The following is a 17552-nucleotide window of genomic DNA, read 5'->3' as shown; positions in this document are numbered from 1 at the left end:
ATTGGTTTAAGAAAAGAACCTTTTAACATCTTCACAAAAAATTAAGGAACTGGCATACAATTCTCTGAACAGCAGACAAATAAGGCTTGAAGAAATATGTAATCTTATTCACCGCAAAATTGTCTTTGGTTTTCGCCTGCTGCTATTTTGTTCAAAACATTTTTTCAAAACATTCTAACTTCATGGAGAAATGTGAATTCCATTGCACCTATTATTAAGTAACCTCAAAGGTTTTTGGACCAATCCAACCTGCAAACACTCAACTGCATTATTTTTTTCTAACATGTTTTATGACAGCAGAGCAGATAGATCACATTTGTTCATGTAGGAGTCAAACGTACAGCAGGAAAGCAATATAGGAAATGAGGTCTTATATTTTTTACCTGTAGTCGTAAGAAAATCTGCGTAAAAGGCTCCATTCGGACAAGATAGGAAGCCACTATCATGGCAGATGAATAGTGGGTCCCATAATGATAAGCTGGAGTTTCACCTGCAGAAAATTAAACATCATGCACACAGAAGAAATAAAGCAGTTAAGTGAAACAATTACTGGTGACAGTACTCACTACTGCTGCCTTGTATTTACTCTGTGATCGTGGACGCATTTAAAATTGGCACTTGTAACTTTCATTCTTGAGTCAACAAAAACTGTATGTTTTCTCATGGCCATTTCAGTTCAAGCTGCAGTGCAGTAGCTGTAACTCATTGGGCCTCTGCCCAGCAATACCACATGGTTAGTCTTTTTTTTTTTTTTTTTTATTTAAAATGCTTGAAGTGTTCCAGCACAGCTATGGTGATTTCTGCTGACGGAACATTTGTTTGCTTTCATTCTTCTTGATTACTCTGGAAATAAGGCTTGGGAAGAAACAGTTCTCAATTGTTGGCTACAGACTTTGTACAGCTAAAATAAGATCTAAAATAGAGAATACATAACTTGATTGTGATTCACTTTGAAGCATTACAAACTTAAGAATTTACTAGTGCCTGTATTTCTTTTGGATAGTAGCAAGGAAAGCACTGCTTCCTGAGCAGTAAAACATACATTGAACTCAGAAATGAAGTTGAATGGCTGCTTCTGCAGAGGTATTCCCATTTCTCTGTACAACTTACTGCCTTGCAGCAGCACTCAAACTGTACTAGTTAAAGAGACAACTGATTGCACGTTTCTCCTGTACCTTCCCATTTCCAGCCTTTAGACATCGCTGAACTGTTTTGAAAAACAACTGCTTTGTCTTTATTTTTACTTATAAATACAGGCTGGTCAGATTTAAAAATCAACAACATAACAACAACGTTCCTTTGCTTCAATTTAATATTTGTTTGTAGGTCCCTAAAAGACCCATGATAGGGCTCTGCACATCCACATCCAGAAGTCTCGACTCATAACTAAAATTTATGACTTCCCCCCAGACTGTGGCAGGCTCATGCCGCGCTCTTCTTCCTGCAGGATGTACCATTTCTTACCATTGGGATCTTCCCAGTCTTTATATCGTTTCTTGTACTGGGCCAGCCTGTCTTCTGTTTGAGCCCCCATGGGCTTGGCCAGGTTTCTGAAGGTCTTGGGATTTGTAAGATCCAACTCCTTTAAAAATAAAACAAACACCAATTCAATTTTAAAAACACATGCTTTCCTTGTGGACACAACATCCTTCAAGATATACTTCAGAAAGCTAACGCAAAAACTCACTGCTGCAGTCTTGGACACTGCTACACAAGGGAGATACAACTGCCTTAGAGCAAACAGAACATGTGGGCCTTCGCCTGTCCAACAGCACCCATAAAATCAGGATGGGCAAGGGCCTGTCTGATCAGGACTGCCAAGTACCTCTAGTATCCTGCCCACTGACTGCATAGGCTGGACATTACAAAGGAGATGAAAATTAAAAAAGGCAATAAAGATAAGCCTTGTTTTTATGAAGGCAGTGCAAGCCAAGTGTAATATTCACAAGACTCAAACACGTAAGAAATTACTATTAGACTGATAGGATATTTTATTTACCTCTGAATCATAGTCTGCGAGGACCCAGGGAAAGACAGGGTACTGCATGAGATCGTTGTAGGACCGGCCCGCCAGGGTGTTCAAGTGCATCAGGTACTGGAAGTTACTGATTTCTCCTCTCTGAAGGAAGACATAACAGAGCTGTAAAGACCTCACTTCACAACAATCAGCTGAGCTGTCAGACTTTCTGGGTGCTTGCATCAGCTCTCTCCAAATACAGGAAACTTACTTCAATACTACAATGCCCACACACTATAATTTTAATGATAGAATAATTTACTAATTGATGATGAAATATAACCAAAATGAAATATAATTTGAACATGAAATATAACCAATTACAATACTGAGATACTTTTTCTAAAGCAGTATATTCCACCTGTTCATAGGATGCAACTCAGGTGCATTAAGTATATATCGCTACAAAATGTGCAATTAAAAATAAAAAATAATCACACTTACTTCCCATCTTTGAGTAACAGATTTTTCTCCCACTAAAGTGCTAAGCAGGCCAGACCTAGTTAGAAGAAGAAAGTGCATTTTCTGATTTACCAATACAATTTGGGTTGCATCTTCACAAGACAATTCACAGTATCGAGATTAAAACTTACAAATTTTTACAATTAGACAAAATGGATTTCATTCCTTTTTGCTTTAGCAGGGCTTATTTTATTTCTGAGCACAGACTGTTAAAATAACGCACGTTATCCATGGAATTCAGTGCACGTTCAAACTTACTTGACATGCTGCTGATGAGGAAAGTATCTAACAACCCAGAGAAGCCAAAGAGTTTTGGAACTTCAGTTCTTTCTGAATGTACCAATAACATGAATCCTGAAAACATGTATTTATTTGTAGGAATACATACTAATGGTGTCGATGATACTAGAACATTTAAAGTAGTTGGAGCATAAAAATCAGTATTTATTTGGCATTGCCCAGTTATAAACAGAGGTTTATACGGGCACTCACCGGTACATCTGGACCTTAAGATAAACATCATTCATTTGAAACCAATGAAATAAAGAGCTTATGAGGAATGGTAACGCTTACCCTTGTTCTACGCTGGTGTTTGGCCTCTGTCCAGACACCGACTCCGAACTGTCAGTTAGAGACGGCACCACAGCCAAAAACCTGCACCGGCAGTCAAAAGGAGATTACTGTTAGCATGTCTGTCCTAGGTATGTCTTATGCTTAGAAATTAACACAACTGGTACAATTATTTCATTTTGAGCAGCTATGTAACATCTTCAGCAAAACCAGAATGTCCCTCCTCGCTCTACACCTACACTGACTGTCACAGCTCTCACACTGACCACATGCAGCAAGCTAAGCGTACAGGCATTAGCACTTCCTAGTGGCTTTCTGATGCTATACTATGTTTGCTACAGAGTTATGAACTGTCTCACACCAATCACCAGCAATCTTGTTAGCAGATCACTGCAGGCTCAAATATGACTCAAGATAGATACTTGCAAATAATCACATTAAATATTCTAACCGAAGTTATTTTACAATACCTCTGATAAACTTTATTTCTGACCCCTTTTTGGAAAGCCAGAAGATAGTTTCGTCCATCTCCTGAGAAAACTTCAATTGCAATTGGCTGAAAACAAACAAGACAAATAGGTCACCATTAACACATTTGCTTGTCACCTCCAAAGGTCAGAAGTAAATCAGTTTGGTCATGCTGAGCAACACATGACACCAAATTATCACAACGCACGCTGTGCTTAGTGCGACCAGCTGTTCTATTTTCAGAATGCTAAAATCCACTATTTCATCCAAATAATTAAGTCATGGTAGGCCACACATGGTTCAGATCAGATATCATTAGACTTAAGGACTCGTATTTCATCATGATGAATAGCTTTCACTTGCCAAACACTGATCTGCGCCCAACTTACCTGCAAAAGGTATCTCCTTTTATGTACTTCCTTAATATCTTCATATGCAAAAATGCTGCACGTTCTTTTGAGTTGACTCGGACCTTGCCTTGCCCCCCTAGGTATGATTGGCTCATGCATCCTGTAAACGAGCATAAACAGGAAAGTGACTTAAAAAAGAGATGCATTATAAGAATCATTTTTTTCATTCCTATGAGAGTACAGGCATAGAAATAACTTATTTCACAATAAACTACACCACATTTAGTATTCTGTGAACACAGAGGCAACCGCTCCTGAGATCTTCAGCAATTTCAATATTATTTTGTAACTGATCCCTCAAAAAATCTCATTAAATATCAGCTGTTCACCTACTGAAGACTGAGGAAATTCTTTATTCATTCACTCACTTTGGAGGTAATGTCTCAATGTCCCGTATCTCTCTGGTGGCCGTCATGGTAAATCCATCAATTACATAGAAGTGCTCTTTGCCAAAGAGGAGAAGCCCTTCGCTAGTGTCAAGGCCCTGAACTCGAGCGCAGCGGTACATATGCTGAATCTGAAAAGAAAAGCAGGCACTTAGCAGAAGTAGGTCAATGAGCTAAGACTCAGATCATTACTCTGTTAGAACCAGTCCTAGACACTGCTTTATTATGTGTAGATACAGTAACAATTCTGCTATTTCTCCCACTCACTGGAGAAAAACATAACCTTGATGATCAGCAATTCGGAAGGTAGTTTAAAGAAAGTTTCCACTGTATGATATAGATTGGTAAGTTTACCAACTTACACAAGTATTGCTTCTTGGGCATATTTCACAACTGTAGCTAACTTGACTGATCACAAATCTATTTACTGACATACGTCAGACAAGACAGAACTATGAAATAACCAGAGCAGCCTTTCAACACTGTTCTTGGAATAAAATATTCACTGCCGAGAATTTTCATTCTAACAATGAGAACAATTAATCAGTTTGTCGAGTATTTATATTTTCAACATGCATTTCCTCTCTCAGCTCATTATGCCAGCTGGGTAAGCAGAGGAGACCTGGAGCACAAGTCTTATGAGGAGCGGCTGAGGGAACTGGGACTGTTTGGTCTGGAGAAAAGGAAGCTCAGGAGAGACATTATGGCTCTCTACTACTAACTGAAAGGAGGTTATGGCAACGTGGGGATCAGCCTCTTCTCCCATGTAATGTAGCGATAGGACTAGAGGGAATGGCCTCAAGTTGCTACAGGGGAGATTCAGACTGGATTTAAGGAAAAATTTCTCTCTGAAAGAGTTGTCAGGTGCTGGAATGGGCTGCCCAGGGAAGTGGTGGAGTCACCAACCCTGGAGGTGTTCAAGAAATGTTTGAATGTTGTATTGAGGGACATAGTTAAGTGAGGAGGTGTCGGTGGATGGTTGGACTGGATGGTCTTGGAGGTCTTTTCCAACCTTGGTGATTCTATGATTCTATGACTCAGTCCTAGGACAAGTTTGGCTTTCCTTAGCAGGGAGAAGGTTAAAAAAAAAAAAAAAAAGAGTTTCCAGTACAGCGTTTGAACTGAAGCACACATTTCTTATCAAAGATGCTACAAGAAGCTGCTGGTGGAATATTAAACAGATGCTGCTGTAGATCAGGGAAGGCACTTAGGATGCTTTTTTCTGCTTGCTACATGCAACGCAGAAATTCCAACACAGTAAGCACTGTTTGTTTGCAGTTCACATCACCTTCTCTCCTTCTTCAAGAAGTCGAAGCAAAGTTGTATTGTCCGTCTTTTCCTCTTCATCAATTGAACTGCCCTCAACAATTTGATCTTGTGATTGTTCCTGGTTCTCGTCATCTCCTCCATCAGGAGCAGAGCGAGACCGTTTCAGGGGAGGCTTCACTAGGCCTAGAAAAGAACAATGAAGATAAAATTTAAAAAATGAGAATTAAAAGATCACTGTGAAAAACCTCTTCAAGTTTAAAATTGCTGATCCAATGCTAAGGCAGAAAACAGAGTCCTACATGGTCCTCATGTTTATCTCAGTGCAAATGTAACAGAAAATATAAAGGCAGACAAATTTAAAGAAAATGGATCAGGACAAAAGGAGTGATCTAACCTTTGACTCTCGCAATTGTGTCCTCCCCGTGTTCTGGCTCCTGCTGAGTGGTTTCACCCACTGTGTTTTCTTCTATGGTGTCCTGGAAGATGGCAGGGTTTCCAGATGCCAGGCGCATGTAGTACTCCTTACTGTCATAACTTATAGCCCTTCGGTAGCGAGCAGGTTTCTTAGAAATAATCGAACACAATCACTTGGTCAGTCAACTCTTCTCACACATTTCAGGGACACCGTGTGCAGCACAGGGCATGCCTACAATGTGTTTTGTGCATGTGCAGTGGTACAAAACATAAGGAAACGGTGACTCCATACTGGATCCAATTTAATTTACAGGGGAGCTATTCATTCACTGAATTAACGGTGGGTTTGTGGAAATACCTGCTGCTAAACCTACAGCACAGGGAGTACTGAGCGTGGCTAATAGTTAATGAACAACAGATGTCACAAAAGACCGGTGGGATACTTTTGCAGAAGACTGACAGATCAAATGAATATTTTAGAATCTCTCAGCGCTCCCTGCAGCACATGCAGCTCATTAATGAGACAGCCAGCTGCAAAACTAGACAGTGGCATGAATAAACTCAACAAAAGATGAAAATAAGTGAAGCTGATATCAACTGAAAGAGATGGGGACCTGAGTTTAAGGCTCAAAAATTAACTATTTCAGTTTTTTCTTTCATTAATACGAATTTTGAAGGTCCCCAAGAAGGAAGGAAACTGGCATAAAAATATCCATTTAGAATTCATCAAGAATCATTTGTAATCACAATGGATTACGATGCATTTCAATATGGTGGTGGCATGGTGTTGATTTTTTGTTTAGCATGTTAATTCTTTGGTTCTCCACTTAAATACGGAGGTAATATTAGAAATCAAAGTAGCAGCTAAATGAGGAGAATGTCAGAAACATTAGTGCAGAGGCAAGCGGGGATAAGAGCTATTACAGAACCAAGAACTTCTCTCCAATTAAAACCAACTGTTGCACCTGGATGGAAGAAAACCCACTGATTTTATACTTCAGTTTGAAGTTTTATTCTACAAGAACTGCTTAACCCAGCACCTCTAGAAAGCTGTTTGTGAACACATTCAGCTCTTCATCATAGATAAAAGTTTTTACTTTGTAGCATAATTTCCCATTATTTTTGAAATTATATTGGGATAATTACAAAATATTACTATAAGTACAGTTCAGTGCTTTAAATCATGTGCTGTTGCAGAATATCAATTGCCATTTCAATTAAGATTTCACTTGTTCACTTCTGCAGTAGTATCTGGAAATACATATAATGTGATTTTTGTTGTTGTTGTTTATCTGTACAATTATGCAGTGGGAAACTAAATGACCCTTAAAAATAAATTAGCTCTATTACAAGTAGATGCTTGGAATGACTAAGTGATTAAGATTGGCAACATGGAGATTCATTACTTCAGGTCAAATTGGCTGCCTCAAAACTCAAAGATGTACGGCACTGTGATTTAATTCGCAGACTAATGCTCAGTTAAGCCTTTGCTCCTTTAACACTTCAGTGGTAACAGCTGATATGTAGCCTAGAATGAAAAATCCAAACTAGCACTTTTAACATAAGGAAAGGGAAACAGCAACAATTTATATTTCATGTTCTACATAACAACTGCTTTCATTTATTTGTATTAGTTTATTGTTGTATGTATTTTAAAAGGAGTGAGTACATATTGCACGCTATACTTAGTGATGGGCAAGACTGTGAATGTAATTTAACAGAGAAGCAGTGTAACATGGAAATGCTCCCAGAGCAGCCAGTTCCAAAGAATTCTTTTATTTTTAAGGTAGGATTCATATTTTGAAACAAAGTGTAAACATCGTTAATAAATATGAAGACTCTAAGGAAAGAAAACTGACTGCAGTCCTAACAAAAATAGATCTCTTTCAGCCCACGATCAAAAAGGGGAAAGAAAAACCTGCTCAGCAGACCCTCTTCAAAATAAACATTCATTTTCCTAGCAGGTGCTTCCCACCAATCATGTTGCCCATTACTAAACATTTTCCATACATCATTAGTTCAGACCCCAAGCCACAACACTGTACACAGTGAGAACAGTGACAGCACAGCCCAACACAGCCTGTTAGTGTGCAGCAAAGAAGGAAAGAGCTACAGAAAGTTGTATTCAGGGGAAGGCTGAGGAGAGCGCAGTAAAGTCCTCGAATGTGAATACTGAAAACAACATCTTTAGGCCTGGAAATGTATACTGAAAGAGCAAGTTGAAAGCCAAATGTAGAAGCCTTGTTAAGATTGCCCAACATGCAGGAGAAACAAAAAAAGTTGTATTTATTTGACATTCTTTCAGTCAGTGTATTTGTTTCTTTACCTTTTGAGGAACGGTATCATCAGCTGTCTCAGGAAGTCTACTTGAGAGGTCAGACTGAAAACAGGGCATTAAGTATACGCATCAGAAAAAGAACACTTTTGAGAAGAAGGCATGATGGTACGTTCTCCATTGTGTGTGAACTTAAATGTCGCTAGAGCTATTCTGTGCCAGGTGGCAAGTAGACAAATATACCTAGTGGTGTAATGTTGACTATATAATGTTTTTTTGTTCTCACATCTTAAGTACCTTAACACTGATTCTTGATTTGAGAAAAAAAAAAAATCCTGCATGCCCCATTCCTTAAAAGCAAACAGGAACTAACTGCCAAGCTTCCAAAGGCCACTCAGGCAGAAATGCACGTGGCCTATGTTCATAGTCACAGACTTTCAGTGAAAACACACCCAAACCAAGGCCCATAGGCCTGCTTGGTTTCTGCATTTCTTGAGATTTGTTTTAAGTGTTCTTTAGCACCAGGCCAAGAACTCAGATAGAAATTTCCCATCCATAAGTATGGTGTTTTATGGCCTCTTGTTGCTAGTGGAGATGCCTCTGCTGCTCATCAGCATGCGCGCACCACATCATGTTTTGGAACAGGCAGAGATCTCAAATTAATTCAATTTTGAGCTTTGAGAGGTCTAGTCCACTCCCTAAACATACTGTGAAGAACAACTGGACCTTACCAATCATTTAGAACTTACAAGTATGCTGGTAAGCCAACGGAGTAAAATACGCACCTTAAGGCCACTCAAAAAACAAAACTTTACATCAGGGTGTAAAATTTCTCACAACAAAATCTTGAATTACTTACCAGCAAGTTTGTTTCTTGCTCAGCTTCAGGCATGTAGGGATACTGAGTGTAAAACATGTCGTTTCGCACCATCTTCTTCCTCATTCGGCAGGGCCCCTCTGTCATCTCCAGCATCCACTTGTCAAGATGGGAACCGATGGGGGGACCCCACAAACCTCGCTCACGTAGTAACTCATATTCAATTTGAGACCACTCTTCTGTCACATATTTTAATGCATTCTGCTGACGCTGGATGCAAACATATTTGTATGAAGCATTAAAAGCTATGTCTTTAAGCCTGTGTCTGATACGAGCAGATATTTTCATTACATTACAAAAAGTCTTGTAACTGAAATTTCTAATAGCATTAAAGTAATACTCATTAGAGTAATACACTCTAATGAGATTTGCAGTCTCAGCTACTGTAAAATCGAGGTTCATACTGTAATACTCTAAGCAGAAGAGGAAAAAGAGGATAAACAAACCCTGTTTTTGGTTTTAATCTGTAACTGAATGTATTTGTAAATGGCAAATATGAAAAAAATGCAACATTAATACACTGATTTTTAAAAAGGATTTTAGGAATTGCAGATGGTTTTCCTGCCAACGCTTAAATAGAAGAGGGAAGTTTAATGAAGCAAAGCTTATCTAGTGAATTTTTTGCTGGTAGCTTTCAATAACTTGATCCTGCAGAAACTTTCAGCAGCTACATTGAATGAAAGGACTTTGAGAATGCCTGGAAGAAAATGCACGGTGCAATGATTTCTTTCTAGAAGGCACAGAACAGCTACTTTCTATTGCCACATGATAATAAAAAGGTACAATAAAATTGTTTTCATGCTACTATCAAAGTAGTCTTTGCATACAATATTTCTCTATGCGTTTCTTTTGTTTTTTTCCCCCAAGAATCTTGAGCAGTACTTTGAATAAAGAAATGGGATAGAAACACAATGGCTTTCTAAAACAGTGTACAAAGCCTTTAAGATTTAACTTAGTACTACTTAGGTAATACTGCTGCAACAAAATCAACATTAATTTTCCTCATTTTTTTTTGACTGCATTAAGAAAGCATCCTGAAAATAATAATTGTATCTATACATTGAAGCGTGTCACCATCAACCTCTTAGTACTTTATAAGCCATGTATGGAGAAACGGGATTTGTACAACCCAACATGTCAAAAATAAGTTTCAGGTAATTCTCTGAACCATACCTCTTGATATTCTTTATACTGCATATCAACAAGGTCTCGAACCACTGCAATGTGAGTAAACATCCACTGTGAAATTTCCTAATAGGAAGATAAAGAGACAGGATCAGACTTCATAGAAGCAAGTTTTGGAAATGCTATAGATGAATCACTCTAACTTGCTCACAAAAACTTTCCTAAAAAATGATTTGGACTAACTACAAACTACTGCATGCAACAGTATTTTCAAGGTTGTTTTATGGTTTTGCTTTACATTGGTGTTTTCATGGTTTTCTTTGTTTTTATGGCAGCAAACTCATGTGCAGGCAAACATTTCCTAAATATTGAAAGCACATGACTGATGGTCCAGAACATTTCCCAAGCAGTTAGAAGAGCCATTAGCTGAGAAATACTACTACTTTTCTCTATTTTCTAGTAATATTTTGTAGATGCTGACTGAATCTGATGGAAACACTAACAGTATGCATCATTCTGTATGGAAAAACACCTGCTTTCGCACTTTGCTCCCTGTAACAGTACGCCTGGTAACCGATGCTCTCTGCTGAGTTTGGGGATTTCTTCCTTTTCACTTTAATGTGTGTGTCTGTTCACCAGGAAAAGGACTGAGAATACTGAGAATTCTTTATTATGTCAAAGCCAGTGCATAACTCCCAGATGAGCAACTGAACTGGCAAGCTTCTTTTCCACTTACACAGGACACAACTCTTGATGAGGTCAATAGAAGTTGCACATTTCCTTATGGCAGGAACACATCTGCCTCCCACGATCTGATATCTCCCCACTGCTTCATGTGCTTATTACAGTAAGAATTCAATCCTCCAAAATTTTCAGATTCCTCTTTCCTTTGTTTTCTGTGTCCCAGAGATTTTATATGAACTCCTTACAATGCCCTACCAGGTCCTGTGCTACTGTGAACACAGTTTTTCTCCACCAGTCCTCACTTTATAGGCAAGCAACTACCTTGACCTCCATTACAAACTGGTGTGGCAAACTGAATTTAAGACTCAGTTAACCAGAGCAGTTGAGTGGTCTTTCCAAAACCAGAGAGCTTAAACTCTCAGCTTACTGTTCAAGATAGGCAGATACACCTGCTGGATTAGGACACACAAAAGCAAGAATGGACAGTCTCAGTATTCAGCAAAGGAAAAACCAAGCACAAGTTATCACCTCACACCCTGAGAGAGACTTTGTATTGGAGTATTTACCATATACTCCAAACATATAATGCTGGATTTGAGACTGCATTTTATGGAGCAAAATTACCTGTGTAGAGAGATTGTGTTTGTTGAGTCCACTCTCCTTCCGGTTTCTCCTGGAACCTGTTAGTTTGGAGAGGCCAAACCCACTGCTGACTCGTGAAAGCTTGGACTGTGTGCTTGGAACCAAGGCCTCCCCTCTGCTGATGCACTTCTTCTCGTGAGCTGAAAAACAAGGATTTTATGTGTTAATTTTTATTTTTATTGTTTTACTTTTTTTGTTGTTGTTACTGGTGTTTCACTAAATAGAGTAACAATTTCTGTTGCTCTCAAAAACTTTGTGTGCTTGCCTGAGTGGTGTGTTGGTTTTTTTAAGGAAAGAGTTGATTTTGTTGTTGTTGTATTGGTGGTTTTCAAAAGGATAGATTCCCAAGAGAAATCTTGGTATTTTTTGCAGTTTAAAAGGAACTTGATTAACAGATCTGTGACTCCTGTCATCAACTACCAAAATCGAGGTCTATGAGCTATAAGTTGTCCCCTACCCTCCCTCCAAACACCAACTAGTTTCAGTTTTGCTGAACTACATCCTTTAAAGACAAAGTGGATATTCCAAAGAAGGGAGACAGCATCTCTAGAAATCCAATCCTGAGGAAGGCCCAACAGGTCATCACAAGCAGTGTTCACAGAAAGGCAAATAAGTGAACCAGCCCACCGCCACCGCAATCCATAAGACACTCTTTGGTATATGCTCGCACAGAAACACAAGAAGCCATTAGGATCTGCAAATGCATTGAATAAAGGTCCCATGTATGGAAGAGTGCAAGTATTTCCTATACCCCAAGCTGTTTCTGAATCAGAGATGTTAAACTTTAACAACAAGAAGTATTTACCAACACACAAAAGGTAAGCCCATATCAAAACATCCAATGCATGTGGTTCACTTTGGGGAAAGCTACCACTCAGAACAGGTAAATCTTCAGCTGCACTTACCCAAATGATTTTGCCAACACTTTAAACTTGCTTCCTCAATTAAAGGTCTTGCAACAGTTATATCCACTTGGCCACGGTCGTTGACAGGCAGCGTCACTTTGAAAACTTCTTCTAAAACTTGTTTTTTACTGTGAATCAGCTCTGTCCACACTCTGTTTATGGCTTTTAAAAGAAGCTGGCGACCTGCAGAAGTACAAGACCGCAAACAGCAAGCTCTCTACAGTGTTTACTGAACTGGAATTTTTACAGCAGATTGAATAAACTAAGCAATTACACTCAAGGTTCTTCCCCTCTTTCTTGATTTCTGAAATGCCTTTAACTAGACCTTTTTTGTCGTTTGTATACCGTTAGAAAATATCTAGAGTTTGATTTTGACAATTTTTCCTCTGTGAATATGAAGCATCAGCTCTATGTAGTCCTTATTTCTCTCCCACACTCATGCATACATAAACAAAATGAGATTAAAAAGAATCTTACAGATTACATGTTTATGCACACAAAGATTCATATACAAATTACCTTTTTTGTCTGAGTGCATTAATACACACATGCATAAATATTAACATATAAAAAGAACAAAACCACAATCCCTTTTCCCCACAGACAGTTCATAAATTTCCCACAAGAGAAAGATCCTAATGATATTTTACATCTTATACCAGTTATGTCTTAACTATGGTCTTGTAAGATTCAGCTGATAGAGAAGCACAGTGCACGCTTAAAATGAGCCATTTACATTGCATTCAATTCTGTCTAAAGAATAACAGAAGTAAAGGACTACTGATGGCAACAAAGAAGCAGCATTAGCAGACATTCGTGGCTTGATCACTCAAGATTACCTTCACTGACATCTTGATTGTAGACTCCATCTGGTTCTATATCAGAAGGGATCATAATGTGCCAAGTTGTCATCCTGGCTTCTGCTTCCAATCCAAACCCATCAACATTGCTACAAATACACAATGAATTAATGACCAGAAACAAATAAAAACTAAAACATCTGATTCCCAATGACCTAAGCACAAGGATGTGTGCAGCTACAGGAACACATTGTATCCACTTGAGTTCTGATGATATACAGTCACAACATGAACAGAATGTTTTTGAAAAAGGACATGATATGGACAGTGATGTTACTAGAGGAAGCAGTAATTGTTGAAGAAACACAATGTGGCCGAGGCCATCAATGGAGAATATTAGGGTTTATGCTGACGATAATTTCCAAATGACTTTGGATAAAACTCAAGTCTCACAACTTATTGGAAAGAAAAATGAAAATGCCAGTCAGGCATCTGGAGTAAAGCAGACAAGTGGGTGTTATCAGCACATGTCACATCCTGGTTTTATTCCTGACTAGACTTACTCAAACATCCAATTACTAAGACAAAGAATACATACTAAATGACTCTACAGACAGCAAATCTAGTGACAGATCCCTCTGACAATTACTTAGCACCAGCATTTCTTTCTACCTTGAAAACGCATAATAGTATCAAAGTGTAATAACAAAATGGTTAGAGATCTATTACTTTAAAATAGCTCTGTAAGAAAAAGACTATTCCTTAAACCCGAGCTCTTCAAATATCATTTCATTTAAATGAATCACTTCAGTTCCCTTGCATTTCACTGGCTTTAAAGTTACAAATTGTTATCAACATTTTGCTTACTTGTTCAAAAGGTGAATCCGATTCTAGAATAAACTTCTAAGACACTTACCTTCCCACATGCAGATTAATCAAGCAGTGAGCTAGACAGCTGATGAACTCTTGATCATGATTTCCAGGTCCCAAAATTAAGTTTCTGTTCACAGTGAGGACTCTCAGGGAATCAAGGAGAGCCACTTGTTGAGGAACAGTTTTGTGTGCTCTTGAGAACTGATATAAGATAGTTCTGTTCAGGCAGTGATAAATTGCATCCAGCGATAGTCCCTGAGATCTTCTTTTTGACTGATGGTAAAGTAAAAAATAAAACAAAAAACACATCATCAGATGGCAGCAGATAAATCAATTTACAGGAAAGTAATCTTCCCACGTGTTGACTCATGCTGATTCTTCAATATCAGCAGCATCAGTTCCAGTGATCTCAAGAGCCAAAATGTTGTCAATGCATGATAATACACTTAAGATTTCAACATCTACGAATATCAGTCTACTGTTATTTTTTCTGATTTCCAAAAGCAGAAGTCATCAGCAGTTTTCAATAACAGAACAGGAGGAAGCTTTCAAAATATCTTCCAAGGTAAATTTAGGAAGCTTCCTGGGGATTTCAAAAACACAATTTCATCTGAAAGTAGTTTTAACTCAACTGCCTCACAGTAAAGTACTGCACACTAACAAGATGTGCTAGAAAAGCTCAGTAAAAAGTCAAAGAAAAGAACATACCTCTGTGCTGACCAGAGACAGGCCAGTAGCATGTACACAGTAAAACACTTGAGTCTGACCTATCCAAGCTGCACAATTACCATGTAAAAGGCCTCATCCAAATAGTATGCAGGCTGCTCAGAGATCAACTCTGTAGATTTTAATTTAAATCATGAAAATGGCTGTTCAAGTAGGCTAATAAGAGAACACCGTTACCTGTGCAATTAGCTGGATTATGAATTCCACAAGAAGTTTGGATTCTTTGTTGAACATGCCCTGCCAAAGCTTATCTACCACACGCTGTGTAAAATAAAACACGTTGTTCACCAGCACTTGGTAGCTTCCTCCACTCGTTATAGGCAGAGATGCATCTTCACCTAGATAACAGCACAGTAAAGCTTTCTTCATTAAAAAAGAAAAAATATGAATAGATATATTGACATTAGTTTGTGTTTGTGCTTTCTGGACTTCTGTAAAAGAGAAGCAAAGACTTGGATAGTCAAACAAAAGCTAAAAGCTAGTGGTTTACCTACAGTGAATGTGCAAGTGATTGTTTGAAATTGACACTGATAAGGCCAAAACGAGAGGGGCAGGGCACACACTAAACTCCCACAGCAATCCTAGAAAATCCAGCGTCCAGCTTTACACTACCCTAGCTTACTGCAGCTATCTCAAGTGAAAAAGAATCGATGTGGAATTACAACCCAGCATGCTTACTAGAACGGATCAGACTGTGCAAAAAAAAAAAGTGCAACAAAAATCACCATGGATACTGCTGGTAGTCCATTCCTACTGGTGGGAGAGGTGTGTTAACCAGTAACACTAAGTTTCCTTTCTGGATTAATGTCTGACAGCAGACTAAAACATCACCTGAGACTCCGTTCAACTGTTGTTGTAGTTTAGTTAATTCTATCACCAGCAACAGATGCTGCATAATGTCATGACATGGAATACTGATAAAACCAGGACAACCATACTTCACATGTGGTACATTCAACCTCTAATTTGAGAATCATCACTTGGATCACCTCTTCCACAAAAGGATGCCATAAAACTCTAGACCAGTGCATTCCAATTCCACAGAGCAAATGATGCAATGACCTTGAGTAACCTGATATATTCCAGCAAATTAATTAATCTCACGTACCACACTGGCAGAAAAAAAAAAGACGTAACTGAAACTATACCTGAACAACTAACAAGATGTGAAATCTTCTGCCTAGTTGTTTACTTTACTTAAACATCAAGACTACCACACTTTAAAAAAAAAAAAAAAACCTTTCAGAGAATACAGGTTTCAGAAACAAATACTTCTGTAGGTTCTTTCTCTGGGACAGAAATATAAGTTCCTTGTAAAAGATAGCTACAGCCTAAGGTGATTCGATGATCTCAGCAGGACACACATCCACAATCTCCTGACACAGTTTCTCATAAATAATCTACTTCGGAGACAAACAAACATACCCAAAGGCAAACACATATCCCAGAGTCCAGAAGAAATGATACTCCTGTGATCCTAAGGCATCACGTTAATGCATGGTGCTCCCTTTCATTGGAGCTGTATGTGTGCAGAACTACCTAAACCTTTTAAAATTATTTGCTTTTTTAAAAATATAAGTAACTTTTAAAAAATACCTTGAGATAACAAATGATACCAACTGACATCACTTCACTCTCACTGCGCTTTGCTCAAGAAAGCTGGGAGTTGATGAGAGTCAGCTGCATATGTCTGTCCAGCTATAGTAAAAAACATTGAGTACAAATGCTCCCAAAAACCATCAGCAAGTGCCAATTTTGCTGGAAGTTCCCTTACATTTATTAATTTGTTGCCCCATCTGCACACACAGCAACTGATCACATCACACATGGAAGAAGTTGGCCAAAACTCTGAAGAAGGAACATCTAGGGAAATCAAAGTTTTGCTCCATGTCTACATAAAGTGCTTAGAAGGGCAGAGGACTCTTTGGATAACCTGACTCAGAGCCTCATGTAAATGATTCTGGAATTATTTGATATAGTGCACTCAGATTAAAAAAAAAATTGCTGTAGCAAAACAAAGGGAGAGGCTTTACACGTATATCTAATCAGAAAACCGTGCTGCCCCATGACATCTAGGATGAAGACAGAGCAGACCAGTAGCTCCTGGCAACTCCAGAAGGCCACCTTGACATCCAGCTGCACGCCTGACCAGTGATACTCCTACAGGCCCGATTTTCTACACACAGGCTCTGCTAGGAACAGCCCATCCTACAGACATATAGTTACAAATTTTGCAAACTCTTCCCGTGCATTTCTTTTGGAGCTGATTCAATTCCCAGAGGGATTTCTAGGGGTGCTACTATAGAAGGAGGAAAAGAAAAAAAGATAGCTTTTAAAAACTGAAGTCCCACCCATAGTAAATTAACAAAAGCTCCAGCACATTTGCCGAGGCAAGAAGGACAAGATAGATGATACTGGGATAGCAAGGCCTAATCTTATTTCATTTTGACAGGACTGAAATTTGTCTGGCTTACATGCCAAAAAGATTCATCCTCCATAGTTTCTTTGTATAACTTCAGTTTTACAGCTTTGGCACAATCAAGACCAAGAGGGAACATAAAAGCTCAGCAATATCGTTTACACACCAAAGCAAAGAAAAGGGCAGAACAAGAATACAAACTCAGGATTTCCTATGATTCTAAAAAGGAG

The 17552-nt window shown here is 38.6% G+C and overlaps 1 protein-coding gene across 8 annotated transcripts in view; it reads right to left on the bottom strand.

The window, feature by feature from the left end:
- The window catches only part of WDFY3 (WD repeat and FYVE domain containing 3), a 142078-nt gene that overhangs the window by 17196 nt on the left and 107330 nt on the right, over positions 1-17552 (bottom strand). For 6 of the 8 annotated variants that reach the window (XM_021394984.1, XM_021394987.1, XM_021394988.1 and 3 more), the window contains 18 exons: positions 15081-15241; positions 14221-14450; positions 13344-13453; positions 12505-12687; positions 11582-11739; positions 10322-10399; positions 9131-9358; positions 8323-8376; positions 5977-6145; positions 5602-5765; positions 4296-4444; positions 3907-4027; positions 3520-3605; positions 3053-3133; positions 2462-2516; positions 2000-2119; positions 1465-1582; positions 384-490 (listed from right to left, as the gene is read on the bottom strand). In XM_021394984.1, the coding sequence (XP_021250659.1) occupies positions 384-490; positions 1465-1582; positions 2000-2119; positions 2462-2516; positions 3053-3133; positions 3520-3605; positions 3907-4027; positions 4296-4444; positions 5602-5765; positions 5977-6145; positions 8323-8376; positions 9131-9358; positions 10322-10399; positions 11582-11739; positions 12505-12687; positions 13344-13453; positions 14221-14450; positions 15081-15241 (2372 nt within the window). The remainder of the gene's footprint in view (positions 1-383; positions 491-1464; positions 1583-1999; positions 2120-2461; positions 2517-3052; positions 3134-3519; positions 3606-3906; positions 4028-4295; positions 4445-5601; positions 5766-5976; positions 6146-8322; positions 8377-9130; positions 9359-10321; positions 10400-11581; positions 11740-12504; positions 12688-13343; positions 13454-14220; positions 14451-15080; positions 15242-17552) is intronic. The other 2 variants (XM_021394990.1, XM_021394991.1) reach the window with 1 other exon arrangement.

This window comes from Numida meleagris, chromosome 4, assembly GCF_002078875.1.
Source record: "Numida meleagris isolate 19003 breed g44 Domestic line chromosome 4, NumMel1.0, whole genome shotgun sequence".
NCBI lineage: Eukaryota > Metazoa > Chordata > Aves > Galliformes > Numididae > Numida > Numida meleagris.
This window is presented reverse-complemented; position numbering and strand designations above follow the sequence as displayed.